Genomic DNA, 15,102 nt, shown 5'->3' with positions numbered 1-15,102 from the left:
TTGCCAACCATCCCGCCGTCACCTTGGAACACAAAACCCGATCAAAAAACCTACGGAACTATGTAGTAGCCCTTGAACAAACAAGTTGAGTAGACTTTGCAACCCGGCGAAAGAAAGTAAAACAGATGCATAGGAAGAAGCAACTCATAGAACGAAAGTGCCTTCTGCTGAAAAAATGTACAACGCCATCTCTGCACGCGGAATTGACTGATTCGAAACAAGTGCGGCGAGTTCATTTGTTTGATTGTGGTTTTGGCTTTGTTTTCCATCTCTCATTTGTGTTTTTTGCTTTATTTTGCTCTAGTTTTCCTTTTTTTCGTTATCACTTTTGTTGTTTGAGATTTTACACTTAAAAATTAATTATTGTTTTTTTTTTGTTGTAATGTTACTTCACTAATCATGGCTTTCAAACATTTATTTCTCCTCGTCTACAGAAGAGAGAAAGAGTTCTGTGTGTGTGTGTGTGTGAGTGTGGGTTGTAAGTTTTGTGTGTGCACAAACTTTGAGACCAGCAACAAATGTATTCAAATCGACTCCATTTTAAGTACACAGAGTAAAACCTAAAAGCAATCGCGTTCGCGTTTCGATAGGGAAACCTAAACAGTCGTTTTCCTAACATCATTATACAAAAACGTATGTGTTTGAGTGTGTGTGGGTGTATGTGTGTTTTCATCTTTCAAAGACTCTGTATTCCTACGGTAAAAAAAAACAAAACTTTCAACATCTCATGCACTCCTAAAACCGCTTCCTGAAAATAATCCTGATTTTAAAAAAAAAAACGAACCAACAACTCAATCTGAAGAAACTCCTTCGGGATGTCCTTCCTTCCTCTTGGCCGCTTCTCCTCCTCCTTCTTACAACACGATCGCACACAGCGCGTACATAAACGCGGCACTCAGCAGCGCAGCCACCGGCACCGTCACCACCCACGCGTACACAATGTTCCGGAACAGGCCCCAGTCGACGGCCTTCTGCTGCCCAGTCGCGTAGTGATGATGCTCGTGCGGACTGCGCAACTTCAGTGCCTTCTCCTCGTCCGCCGACAGCTTCTTCGGGGCGCTGGCCTGGCCCACAAACACCACCGAACCGACCTTGCAGTGCGTCGTCGAGATGGGCAGACCGATCTTGGACGCGAGCAGCACCGTGAACGCCGCACCGATTTCGATGGTGAAGCCACTAAAAAAACACAAAAACAGATTTTTAGATTATTCGAAAGCCCCCCCAGAGCTTTAAAAGCGGGCCAAACTCACGTCGACGGGGTAATCTTGGTGAGGTCGTTGCCGATCGTCTCGATGACGCGGCGGCCCCACAGCCACAGCCCGACGGAGATGCCGACGCCGCCGTACAGCAGGATCGCCAGCGGCGTTTCCGACTTTTGCAGCACCGAGCCCTCGCGGTAGATCATGAACAGCGCTATCAGCGGGCCGATCGCGTTACTGGAAATACAAAAAATAGATCGTGAAGATTAATGTTAGTGATTCTTGGTTAGACTAAGGGCAACTCCACTCCCGGGGCAAATATGAGATCAATTATCAAGTTTTATTTTAGTGTTGTTTTTTTTATGACCCAATATTTTTTTTTTTAGATGTTCGGTTGTTTTTAATCCAAGAGTTAATCCAAAAACTCAAAACGCGAAAACATGTTTTTTGTTACATTTTTTCAGTTTTTTAAATAAAAAAAAAGCTAATTGATTTTTTTTAAACTGTTCTGGTTGCACTGCCATATTTCCCCAACCAGCGTGATGCACAACCCTGCGCATCTCGTTCAGCTGTGGTTTGGCGCGCCGTTAACGGCGGATGGAAGGTTCGAGAAAGCAAGCAACAAAAGGAAGGTTCAAGAAGAAGAAAAATCGGCGTTCATCAGCATCAGTCTTGTTTTAACACGCGAAGCAAAAGGAAGAATAAAAGCGGAAGTTAGTTAGTTATTCCGGCGTGTTTTATTTCGTGTCCGTTCCGGGTTCAGCGACCAAGTCCAAGTTCTACGTTAAACATATGGTCCTTCAAGTCCGGATAGTCGGGAACCGGTGAACATGGACAAACTGGAACGGGTCCGAAATGCGCAGCTTGCGCAGGTGAAAAGGGAGCTTGCAGCGGCCGAAAAGCTCGGCGAACGGAAAGCATCCATTGGAGAAGCGACGGATCGGCTGGAGCTGCTCAAAGAACTCGCCGGAAAGTTCCGGCAGACACAGGAGAGCATCGAACAGGAGCAAGAGAATCCGGAGGTCATTGCCTCAGTCCACGACTATCGGGAGGAATTTAACGAATCGTACTACGCCGCACGGAATCTTTTGGAAAAGTACATCGTTGACAACAATCCGGATGAAACAGGTTCTACGGATAGTGGCCACACGGTGATCGATGGAAACGGCGAACTGCGCGAAGCGATGCGACTACTGCTGAACACTCAGCGTACCATGATGGAGCGTTCGGGGAATGCAGGTGGAAATCTGGAGCCGGCGGGGAACAACGTACCGAATGTTAGACTTCCGGCGATCGACGTGCCAAAGTTCAGCGGGGAACGGAAGCACTGGAGCTCTTTCAAAGATATCTACACCACGACCATTCACAACCGGAACGATTTGAGACCGTCGCTGAAGATGCAGTACTTGGTCTCGTATGTGGACGGGTTCGCGCAGCAGCTAGTAGGCCGGTACTCGATCTCCGATGCCCACTACGAGGAGGCATGGACAGCGCTCAAGGACTACTACGACAAGAAAAAGTTCACCGTATTTGCCTTGGTTCGAGAGTTCGTGGAACAACCGGCGGTGGAAGAAGCAGTTTCTGGCGAACTTCGAAAGCTCGCCACGACTTCCGATGAGGTCGTGCGTCAACTCAACGCACTTGGAGCTGAGTTCAACACACGAGATCCGTGGCTTATCCACATTCTGCTGGAAAAGCTCGACGACGAAACGCGTTCACTGTGGGCGCAACGTATTGTCGAAGTGGACAACCCCTCGTTGGACGACTTCCTGAAATTTTTGGGCAACCGGTGCGATGCGCTGGAAACCTGCTCAGCGTTTTCGAGGAAGGTGTCGCCGAACGTTCTTCCCAAGAAGGAGACCACGAAGAAACCGCCGTCGGAGAAAAAAGTGCAGTCGTTATACTCGGCGGCGGTGGAGGAAAAGTGCGCGAAATGTTCCAAAGAACATCCGTTGTACCAGTGTGACGAATTTAGGAAGATGGACCTGCAGTGCAAACGGGATCTGGTGGCACAGGAAAAGTTGTGTTACAACTGTTTGCGATCGTCACACATTGCCAAGTCCTGCAGTTCGAAATCAGTGTGCCGGAATGCGGACTGCAAACAGCGTCACCACACGTTGTTGTGCCCGAAAAGTACGGTGAGACAAGTGGTGAACGAGAGCGCAACGGAAGAAAACTCCACGATCGATCCTGTCGTCACGATGGTGGCGCAAGTGCCAGCGGATGTGCCACGGAAAGCGTTCATTCTGCCCACAGCCATCATCCGCATTCGGGGAGTTGACGGCCGTCTGATTCAAGCACGGGCACTCGTCGATTCCGGTTCAGAAGCATCGTTGATCTCGGAGGCCTGCGTTAGCAAACTCGGACTGCCACGTGCCAACGGAAGGTGGCGGTCACCGGTATGGGGCAACAAGCTGCTGGAACAACGCGAGGAGTGGTGAAGCTCGAAATTGCCAACCGGTTCGACGACACAAGCGTGCTACAGACGATGGCCTACGTCATGGGAAACTGACGTCCACACTCCCAACGCAGCTCTGCCAGGTGCATCCAAGCCTCTTGGACAGAGATGTTCAAGATTTCCTCGCTGATCCGGCGTACCAGCGTCCGGGGCCGATCGATTTGATCCTGGGATGTGATGTCTTTCTTGCTCTATTGCGGCCGGGGCAAGTCAAGGACGACGGAGGGTTCCTGTTGCGCAGAACACAATCTTCGGGTGGATTGTGTCCGGGAATCAAGCCATCTACACGCATCGTATCCAAGCCAACGTCTCGATAGTTAATCTTCACGCAGAGTTAGACATCAATCGCACCTTGCGGATGTTTTGGGAGCAGGAAGAGATTCCGAATCCGGCGCAACTTACTCCATCTGAAGAAGCTGCCGCCGAGTTTTTCAAGTCCACGCTTTCACGGGAGAAAGATGGACGTTTCATCGTACGATTGCCGTTTGACGAGTCGAAACCGGCGCTTGGGAATCGCTGGGTCCAGCCATCAAACGATTGCGATCAATGGAAAGGCGTTTCCGGAGTGATTCGGAGTTCCACAAGCTTTACTCCGATTTCCTCACCGAGTACCAGGCCCTGGGGCACATGGAAGAGGTGCCAGCGAACGAGGTGGAAGTAGAAGCTGGAAAGTGTTGCTATCTACCTCACCACGCCGTCGTCAAGGACAGCACGACAACAAAATTGCGAGTGGTTTTCGACGCCTCCTGTGCAACGTCGACCGGAGTGTCCCTCAATGACAGGCTGCTTGCAGGACCTAACGTGAACCAGGAGCTGTTCTCTGTGTTTCTGCGCTTTCGAACCTACAAGGTGGCGTTTACGGCCGATGCTGAAAAGATGTACCGACAGGTGTGGGTGCATCCAGCGGACCGGGACTATCAGCGGATCGTGTTCCGCGAAACGGAGGACCAACCCATCAAGCACTACCGGCTGTGCACCGTTACTTACGGCACCAAGTGCGCTCCGTACTTAGCAATCGAATCGATGAAGCAAGCAGCCAGCGAGTTCAAACTCAAGTATCCGGAGGCGGCCCAGAAGATCGAGTTGGACACGTACGTCGACGATTTTCTCTCCGGAGCACAAACGGTGCAGCGGGCGAAGGAGTTAAAGAGCCAAGTCGTGGAGATTCTGGAGTCCGCTGGTTTCCACCTGCGGAAATGGACCACTAACTGCCCGGAGCTACTTCAACACGCGGCGGAGACAGACCAGACGCCGGTTGAGGTGAAACTGGACGAACGAGCGAACGCGGTCAAGGCACTTGGAATTTTGTGGCATCCCAAGGAGGACGAATTCTCGTTCAAGGTCAACCTCAGCCCGAACAGTGTCAACACCAAACGACAACTACTTTCGGATTCTTCCAAGTTGTTTGACCCGTTTGGATGGCTGGCACCCGTGACCATCAAAATCAAGATTTTGTACCAGCACTTGTGGCTCTGCGAACTCTCTTGGGACGATGGTCTGCCTGCTACTGTTGAACCAGCGTGGAAGGAGATCAAGGAGACGCTACACCTCCTGGAACAAATACGCATCAGGCGATTCGCACCCAACAAGGACGGCAAGATCGAGTTGCACGGGTTTTCGGATGCATCGGAAGCGGCGTACTCGGCGGTGGTGTATGCGAGGGAACCTGACGAAACTGGACAAGCGGAGATGAACCTACTGGCAGCTAAGACGAAGGTGGCGCCGATACGCCAAGTGTGCGTACCCAGACTGGAGTTAAACGGTGGGACTCTTCTGGCAAATCTGATGCTGGCGATAGTTGCGGCGCTTTCGCATCTCGAGGTGGAACTCTACGCATACACGGACAGCAGCATTGTTCTTCACTGGCTATCTGCGCACCCACGCAAGTGGAAGACGTATGTGGCCAATCGTACGTCGGCCATTCTCGAAGTGCTGCCACGTGATCGCTGGAGCCACGTGCGAAGCGAGAACAACCCGGCAGACTGCGCCTCTCGTGGGCTCACCCCAGCTGAGCTGGTAGCGCACCCAATGTGGCCCCATGGACCCAAGGAGATGAACTCGAAGGATGACAGCTGGAAGAACGTACCACTCGAACCGATAGACGACGAGGACCTGTTGGAAACCCGCCAGCTCAAGGTGTTGCACAGTACTGCAATGGTCATCCGAACGGACTACAGCATCGAGTCACGGCTGTTGGCACGGCGGTCGAGCTACACGCTCATTGTACGTACACTGGCGTACGTCAATCGTTTTCTGTTGGCACTCAAGTCTGAAGATGCAAACTTGGAACCAGGTCTGTCCCCAAACGAAATTTACGATGCGAAAGCTCAGTTGGCTCGATTTGCACAACACGGCGCGTACGAGAAGGAAATTCAGCTGCTACTGAAAGGCGAAGAACTCCCGGCTAAGGACAAGCTGTCTGCTCTTCATCCGTTTCTTGATGGCCAAGGCACAATGCGAGTAGGAGGGCGGCTTCAGAACTCCTCGCATCCGTACGATGTCAAGCACCCCATCATCTTGCCGGGCAGCCACAAGGTGACGGAGCTGTTGCTGCGAGAACTACATTTGCGAAACCTGCACGCCGGACCTACACTTCTCACAGCTACGGTCAACCAACAGTACTGGGTGATTGGACTCCAAGCAGCTGTTCGTCAAGCGGTTCAAGGTTGCGCCCGGTGCGTGCGGCTCAAGGGAAAGACGGCTTCGCAACTCATGGGCAGCCTGCCTGTGACTCGAGTGATGGGGACTAGAGCATTTGCGCACGTCGGCGTGGATTACGCAGGTCCAGTGAAGGTTCACGCATCCTGCGTGCGAGGCGTAAAGACCACAAAGGGATACATCGTAGTTTTCGTGTGCATGGCCACAAAGGCCGTCCATTTGGAACTCGCCAGTGATTTATCTACCAACACCTTCATTGGCGCACTGAAGCGGTTCGTATCGAGGCGTTCGCACCCGAACGAGATGTGGTCCGACTGCGGCACAAACTTCGTGGGAGCAGACACGTGGCTGAAGGAGATCCGAGGTGCGCTGGAGAAGCACAACGTAGCTGCTAACCGGTTCCTGACTAATTTGGGCATCAAATGGGTGTTCAATCCACCATCAGCACCGCACCGTGGTGGGCTCTGGGAGGCCGCGGTAAAGAGTGCAAAGAAGCATCTGGTCGCGGTGCTAGGATCCGACGCAGCTACATTTGAGGAACTTTCAACGGTGCTGACGCAAGTAGAGGCATGCCTCAATTCACGTCCGTTGTGCCCACTTTCAGCGGACCCGGATAGCTACGAAGCATTGACACCTGGTCACTTCTTAGTTGGACAACCGCTAAACCTCATCCCGGAACCAGGTGTGCAGCACCTCCCGATGAATCGCTTGGACAAGTGGCAATTGGTACACAGACATACGACGGATATTTGGAGCCGTTGGCGGGATGAATATCTCGCTCACCTGCAGCCAAGAACGAAATGGAGGACGACCGAGACCAACGTAAAGGAGGATCAGCTGGTGCTGGTCAAAAACGACAACGCACCGCCGACTCAGTGGGAGTTGGCCAGGATTGTGAAGCTGCACCCGGACGCATCTGGAGTTGTCCGGACGGTAACGCTGCGACGAGGTCAAGCGGAGTACTTGCGCCCCGTTCAAAAGATCTGTGTACTACCAACTGATTGAGGCACAGGTGCCTCAAGGTGGGGGAGTATGTTCTGGTTGCACTGCCATATTTCCCCAACCAGCGTGATGCACAACCCTGCGCATCTCGTTCAGCTGTGGTTTGGCGCGCCGTTAACGGCGGATGGAAGGTTCGAGAAAGCAAGCAACAAAAGGAAGGTTCAAGAAGAAGAAAAATCGGCGTTCATCAGCATCAGTCTTGTTTTAACACGCGAAGCAAAAGGAAGAATAAAAGCGGAAGTTAGTTAGTTATTCCGGCGTGTTTTATTTCGTGTCCGTTCCGGGTTCAGCGACCAAGTCCAAGTTCTACGTTAAACATAAACAGTGTTCAAAAATTGACAATTTTTTTTGCAAGGTTTTATATTTAAAAAAAAAATATTTGGTTAAAATTTTTGTCTTTTAATTTTTTAAAAAATTTCAGTGCTTCAGAAATTTGCTAATTTTAAAATCAGAAAAAAAAATTACAATCCCTAAAATTAAAAAAAAATTATGCAAAGTTAAAAAAAAAGTATGACATTGTTCCAAAATTCTAATGTTTCTGAAATTAAGAAAAATATTGAGATTTCTTGAAAACTAATTACTAGATTTTTTTTTTGATTTTAAGAAGTTAGAAATAGCAGCTTATAAACTTTTTTTTTAAATTTCAGCTATTGTTTAACATATTTTGGTTTTTATTAATTTATATACCCCTGTCTTTTTTTAATTTTGTTGTATTTTAAGAGTATAGAAAAAAAAAAAAAGAATTTTAATTACTGTTTTACAATTTCCAAAATTTACACGTTTTAGGCTGTTGCAAATATTTATATTTTTGCAACAACAACATCCCTTCCCCCCATTCAAAATCGGCCCGAAAAATTAAGGGAATAAAAAACAGGTGTTTTCAAAATACTTTAAAATGTCTGAATTTGATTTTTTACCTGCTTTTTATATTTTTTTTATTTAAGCGTTAGGCTGGTACAAATATTTTTAAAAGTTTTTGTCACCCCCTTCAAAATTGGCCCGATAAATCAGGGGGCAAAAAAAAATATTTTTACAATAAACTTCAAAATTTCAAGGAAAATTCATGTGCAACCAGCTGAAATCAAATTAAAATACATTATTCTGCGTTTAAAATCATTTTTAGCATGTTTTGGTTTATTAAAAAATCTTAAGATTTTTTGAAAATTTTCGATGCAAAATCTATTTTTTTCGATACAATTTTTGTTTTTGTCAGATCTTAGATTTTTTGAAAACTAATGATTGCAAAACAACTGAACTAGTGTAAAATGCATTTTAAAACACTTTTTTTCATTTAAATGTGAAGACTATGGCTTGTTATTTAAATTTTTATATTTTTTTTATTTTTTTGCCTCCCCCCCCCCTTGACCTCGGCCAGGGCCGAGGGACAAAAACTTTTTTAAATATTTGCATCGGCCTTATTGTTTTTAGAATTTTATAAGATTGTAATAAAAAATATGATATTTTTGCATTATCAGATTTAAAAAATAAGAAATGAGTTAGGCAGTTTTTTATTCCAAAAATAATTACAATCTTTAAAAGCTGGTGAAGCCGTTGATCATTTTCGAAGAAAATTAATCATCACTATACAAAATTGTGTATTAAATTCAATTTAACGAATTTCAGCACCAAAAGGTGCCGGTTGTTGCCTTCTTGGAGCCACTGAAGGAATTTTTGATCTAAATCAATTGTGCTTCAAAATTTATATAATTTTGTGGCACAGTCATTGACGTCCTAGTTGGCAATCATTGATTAATGACGATTTCCATAATATAACAAGGAATGGGGTAATCGTTACCAAAAGGAATCAGCATGTGTAGGGCACTATTCTAAACAACTTTTTGAAGGAATTTTGTCAAAATATTGAAAGCTAATATGGCTGTTTTCGGCTTAGCAGTCGTAAATAATCAATCAAAAACGATCCGTTTTTGTTCTACTTCCGACGTTTCGATGTATTTGACATCTTCTTCAGGGATTCTACAAAAACATTAAACATAGAAACATAAAAATAACCCAAGAGCAAAAACTGTCTAAAATCTTACAGAAAATAATCGTTTTATCGTCTGGGGGCCTAATTAGTTGGGCATCAACGGTCAGGAAATGGAAAAGGGGGGCTAGCATCAACCTGCTGTAAAGAAGGTCGAAACGTAAGAGTTGGGAGAGTAGATGGACACAAATTAACATTATTACTGGCACGAACGACTGTTTTGAACCACTTTTCGGAAACTTGCAATCAAACTACTAAACAGATCGAAAACTTGTGTGGGGGGAAACAAATAGTGGGTTAAGGTGGGGAGAATGGGAGTAACTACTACTACTACTACTGGAAGCTAAGGTTTGGGGCATGTGTTTGTGAAGACTGTCTCGATCTACACATCTTCTTCACTGTATGCAAAATGCCGGCGTAGGTGCTACTAATACCATCAACATCACTCCGTTTGTTTACGGTGTGATCTGTGTTGATGATATGGCACATCTCTAAAACGTCCAGGGCAGCTGAGCGGCGATGTTAATCCAGGACCTGCGTGTTCCCCAGCTCGAAACTATAGAGTTATCTACGTGCGCATGTATTGCGTGTACGTACACGAAAAAAAGTGAGGTTAAATTTTGTACCAGCCAGCAAAACAAATGGTGTGCTAGTGTGTGTGAGATCGGGCTTAGATAGCTCTATGCTGCTCTTCGATGGTGTGTTTCAGTACGGCCGTGTACTCCTTCATCCGCTGGACCTCGTACTGGACCGTGGGGCTGTAACAGTTCGGACTATTCCTCAGCTCATCCAGTTGCTTCCGCTGGCTCCGATGTTTGAGTCTGGTTTTAAGATGTTGAGTCGTGAGTCCGACGTAGCTTGCTTGGCAGTCAGCGCAGGGGATGCGGTAGATGACGTTGGTTTTCATTTCGTTTGGTATTCGATCCTTGGTGTTGGTGAACAAGCGGTTCACTGTGTTTTCATTCCTTGTTGCGATCGTGATGTTGGGGAAATCAACACTGAGCGATTTCTTAATCCTTTGAGACAGACCATTCACGAAAGGCATTGGTCTGTACTCAACTGATGAGGCTCTTGTCGATTCATCCACAGCGAGTGTCCTCCCGTTCGCTCTGTTGACCAGTCTGTGCCTCAGTGACGTAGGGTAGTGATTGATCTTGAGATGGTGATCGATTATGCTCTCAATCTCGCTCCTCGACAGGTTCGTGCTGAACTCCGTTACTCTGCGGATGAAATTGGTGATCATGTTCATCTTCATGTGCAACGGGTGGCACGAGAAGTAGTCCAGGAAACGGCCTGACGACATCGGCTTGGAGTACCACTCCGTTCTAATGGTCTGATCTTCCTGTCGCACCAACACCATGTCCAAAAACGGTAATCTCCCGTATTGAAAGCGACGCAAAATTTATATCTTTGAAGGAAAAATCATGACAATGATGGAAGTCTTCACGTTAAATAATTATTTTTCATTTTCAAAAAAATAAAAATTTAAAAAATGTTTAGTCGATTTATTTTTTTTTAAATGAAAAATGCCGTTCAAGTATTTAAACTTCTTAGTTATCTTTGTAGCTTTTTTTTGTATTTTTTTGTAACACTTTGTTGCATTTTTATTTACATTTTTTTTCTAAAATTTTAGAATGTAAATATTAAATTCATAACAAAAAATCCTAGGATTTCATAAATTTGCATTAGATTTTTTTATGGTTAATATTTTTTCATGTAGATTTGTTCTATAGAAATTTATGAATGCAATTTGTAATCAAAATGTTTTGAGTTTGTATTTTTCAAAGTTTTCATTCATTCAAGATTTTTTCAGATTAAAAAAATTTCGTTTCAATTATTTTTTTTAAATTGAGAGTATACATTTTCGATTTTTATAAATTTGATATTTATTTCTTAATTTTACGACTTTTATGAATTTCAGAATTTTATTTTTTTTAGTTTGTTCAGAATTTTCACATGTTTTAATCTATAGATTTACTTAAATCTTTAAAAAATTAAAAAGAGCAATTCCATGTCAAATAGGGAATCGGTTGTACCCGACCCTCTCCGATTTCAATGAAACTTTGTAGACATGTTATCCTAGGCATATATAAGCCATTTTTGTGTACATGGAGCCAGTTACACTCGATAATGACATTTGAGAAGGGCATAAGTGTTTTAAATATTTTTGTATATCGTAATTTAAATATTGCTATATCTCGAAGCCGTTGCATCGTATCAAAAAATGGTCAAAGACAAACTTATAGGAAATTTGACGGGCTTTCCAAAAAAATACACTGAAAGAAAAAAAACATTCCACTTTTATGAGATTTTTTGATTTTAAAGTTTAAAAGACAAATACAAAAATCATTTACTGAAACTGTTTTTTTGAAAAGTGCTCTAAACGTCAAAATTTTCAAAATCCGAGTATGGGAATCGATTCTCCAGACAATTTTACATAAAAGTCTCCATATTGACCATTGTCTTATGTCCAATCCTTGTGAAGTTACAGCGGTTTTAAAAATAAAAATGTTGAAAAAATAGGTTTTTTGATGGTTTTTGGTAATTTCTATATGACAGACTTGATTTTTCAGTCTCGAAAATATTTTTATCGAAAAGCTCGTCCAATTTCTCATAAGTTTGTCTATGACCACATTTTAATTGGATGTATGGGCTTACAGATATAAGCTAATAACATTGCTCATAACTGAAAACATAATATTTTATCAGTATGGTATAGTAACCTGGATAGTAAATTAGCTTATATCTGTAAGCCCATAAATCCAATTGAAATGTGGTCAAAGACAAACTTATGGGAAATTGGACGAGCTTCCGGTAAAAATATTTTCGAGACTGAAAAATCAAGTCTGTCATATAAAAATTGCCAAAACCCATCAAAAAACCTATTTTTTCAACATTTTTATTTTTAAAACCGTCACAAGGATTGGACAAAGGACAATGGTCAATATGGTGACTTTTATGTAAAATTGTCTGGAGAATCGATTCCCGTACTCGGATTTTGAAAATTTTGACGTTTAGAGCACTTTTCAAACAGTTTCAGTAAATGATTTTTGTATTTTTTTAGGTGAGTTGCTCCATCCTGCATTTTTCGTGAGTCTTTTTGTTACATCTTAGGCTATCTTCACAAAAATTTTGAACGAAAAAAAATCGTAAGCTCACCCTCAAATTTGACTTTTAAACTTTAAAATCAAAAAATCTCATAAAAGTGGATTGTTTTTTTCTTTCAGTGTATTTTTTTCGGAAAGCCCGTCAAATTTCCTATAAGTTTGTCTTTGACCACTTTTTGATACGATGCAACGGCTTCGAGATATAGCAAAATTTAAATTACGAAACACAAAAATATTTAAAACTCAAACGTCCTTCTCAAATGTCATTATCAAGTGTAAGTGGCTCCATATACTCAAAAATGGCTTATATATGCCTAGGATAACATGTCTACAAAGTTTCATTGAAATCGGAGAGGGTCGAGAAAAATGTACCTAAAAATTACTGTTTTGGGCTGGAATTGCTCAAAAATAATATTTAGTATTTTTTATATAATTTAATTTCTTTCAGGATTGTCAGATTTTATAGAATTGTCGTGTCGTGTTTTTCAATAATTTAGGTTAATGCCTTCGTGTTTGCTGCCACTAGTGGAGACGCTCTTACAGAACTGGTTTTAAAATAGTTGCAAATTCATATTCTAGATTGAAGCTGATTTCCTCCCAGTAAAAATGATTCATCGAAATCTTCCTTACCTCACATCGTTACCACCGTGCGCGAAGCTTCCGAACGTGGCCGTCAGCACCTGCAGGAACGAAAACAACGCCGAAACGTCCTCGCTTTCCTCGACCGCCTGCTGCGCTCGCCCGTCTTCACTTCCGTCCTTTCCCCCGATCAGCGGCACCTTGCTCGAGTTGGGCGACAGCGTCGTACTGATGAGCGAGTGGTCCAACCCGGCGGCATTCTCGATCTTGCCAATGTCCTTCTTCAGATCGTTTCCGGTGGCGGTGCCGCTGCTGTTGTTCAAGATGTTGGGCGGCGCGAGCGTGTAGTCGGCGATTGGCAGCGTGCTGTCACTCTTGGGACTGGTGGGCGATCGACCGTTCTGGACGATGGTCGACGCGTCTCTGTGGAGGGGGAACAAGAGATCGAGGGTTAGAGTTTGAACAGTTTGACGAGAGGGGATTCATCCTTACTTTACTCCGTTGCTGAGCGTAACCGAGTCCGGCGATTTGGGCGAAACGTTGTTGCTGTTCCGGCGATCAAAGTACGAGTTGAGCGCGATCCGACCATGTCCGTTCTGGTACTCGTCGATGTAGTTCAGGCTGGTGATCGTAAGATCGGTGTTGTCCAGGCTGGTCTTGTTGGCGGCCAGCAGGTTTTCCGCCTTTTGCACGATGCGCGGGTCGATTTTGTACGGGTTCGGATTGTTGTTGCCCTTGATGGCGTTCGGCGACAGGTCGATCGAGAATTTCTTGATCAGTCCGTTGTTTTGGTGCTGCGACGACAGCGAAACCAGCTCGGTCGTCTCGGTGATCGCCGGCAGCGTCTTTCCGTCACCGACCAGCGACAGCGGACGCTTCGGGCGTCGTGGGCTTCCGTTCGAGGACGAATCGCAGTCCGAGTCTCCGACCATAAACTCCGTCTTGGTCGTCTTGTCCTGGTTCAGAATCTTCTTCTTCTGCCACGGCACGATAAACAGCTGAACGAGCACGGCAATGATCAATCCCAGCGAAACACTGGTGACCAGCGCCACCCAGGTCGGGATGTTATCCATGTAGAGCACTGCAAGCAAAATAAGACACACAATCAATAATCTCTACTCACAAAATAAACCCAACCAAATCCTCACATTTCGGTCCATCGTGCACAATGCTGAAGATGTTAACCGCCAGCGTAACACCATAGAACAGGGGCAACGAGCGCAACCCGGCCTTCAGCGGGTTCTTGGCGCACAAAATAAACTTCCGAATCAGCCAAAACAGCGTAACGCTCATCATTCCACTCAGCACCGGCGAGATGAACCACGAGCCAACGATCGTTCCGAGCGTGCTCCACTTGAGTCCCTGCATGCCGCGGGCCACCAGGCTGAATCCGATCGTGGAACCGACGATGCTGTGCGTGCCGGAGATGGGCAGCTTGAAGAACGTCGCCACCAGCAGCCACAGCGCGGAACTGGCCAGCGCCGACAGGCAGCCCAGCATTAGTTCCTGCTCGGTTCCCTTGTACATCTCGACGTCCAGGATGCCTTTCCGCATCGTGTCCGACACTTTGTACCCTGGAAGAAGAAAGAGAGGATGTGTTAGGCTGGCATAATATGAATTGTAAACTGAATTTTTCAGTGGGTTGTTTGGATATATACAGATGCGACGCGTGGCCAAAATGTTTACCTGTGCAAACAATCTTTTTTAGAAATTTTCAAGTTTTTTAGCTCAATCATATTTAAAAAATATCTTTTATACATAATAAAAAAAAAATAGATGATGTTAGCAATATTCTGTAAGAACTGTCACAGGATTTTTATTGAAATAGTAACTCTTTCAAATTACAGCAATTATTATTCTTCAAGAAGTGTAAAATTGAAATGCTTTTTACATAAAAAAAACTAAATCAAAACTTGAGGCGTAATCCAATCACAAGTTTTTCCCTGGAGTTTTCTTTAGAATGACTTCTCTTATGTTCCATTGGATTAGATTAGAGCAAAAAAAAATTCATTATTCACAATTCTCACTAAGCAAACATTCCGGATGTTGACCATTCTAATCCTGAAATCACGTGCTCTAGTTTCCTGACCAAAACTAGAGGGAAAAAATTAATAT

The 15,102-nt window shown here is 44.6% G+C and overlaps 2 protein-coding genes across 4 annotated transcripts in view; both read right to left on the bottom strand.

The window, feature by feature from the left end:
* Positions 1-310: 310 nt before the first annotated feature.
* The window catches only part of LOC6033816 (sodium-dependent phosphate transporter 2), a 108,212-nt gene continuing 93,420 nt past the window's right edge, over positions 311-15,102 (bottom strand). For both annotated transcript variants that reach the window (XM_038262508.1, XM_038262507.1), the window contains exons 3-7: positions 14,136-14,561; positions 13,480-14,068; positions 13,039-13,410; positions 1,251-1,436; positions 311-1,176 (exon numbers count right to left, since the gene is read on the bottom strand). In XM_038262508.1, coding sequence (XP_038118436.1) covers positions 855-1,176; positions 1,251-1,436; positions 13,039-13,410; positions 13,480-14,068; positions 14,136-14,561 — 1,895 coding nt within the window. In that variant the 3' untranslated portion in view covers positions 311-854. The remainder of the gene's footprint in view (positions 1,177-1,250; positions 1,437-13,038; positions 13,411-13,479; positions 14,069-14,135; positions 14,562-15,102) is intronic.
* On the bottom strand, positions 9,192-10,727 carry LOC119769570. Of its 2 annotated transcripts, none has more exons than XM_038262511.1 (2): positions 9,357-10,727; positions 9,192-9,291 (listed from the first exon to the last, which is right to left on the bottom strand). In XM_038262511.1, exon 1 carries the CDS (start codon positions 10,659-10,661, stop codon positions 9,972-9,974), a length of 690 nt encoding a protein of 229 aa, XP_038118439.1. In that variant the 5' UTR covers positions 10,662-10,727; the 3' UTR covers positions 9,192-9,291; positions 9,357-9,971. The 2 variants fall into 2 exon arrangements, with proteins under 2 accessions (XP_038118439.1, XP_038118438.1); XM_038262510.1 differs by having other exon boundaries at positions 9,240-9,442; positions 9,505-10,727.

The sequence above is a fragment of the Culex quinquefasciatus genome, chromosome 3 (assembly GCF_015732765.1).
Source record: "Culex quinquefasciatus strain JHB chromosome 3, VPISU_Cqui_1.0_pri_paternal, whole genome shotgun sequence".
NCBI classification, from domain to species: Eukaryota; Metazoa; Arthropoda; class Insecta; order Diptera; family Culicidae; genus Culex; species Culex quinquefasciatus.
This window is presented reverse-complemented; position numbering and strand designations above follow the sequence as displayed.

What these genes read in the sequence shown, in the direction of transcription:
- LOC119769570 (XM_038262511.1), bottom strand. Translation starts at nt 10,661, where the DNA reads ATGGTGTTGGTGCGACAGGAAGATCAGACCATTAGAACGGAGTGGTAC.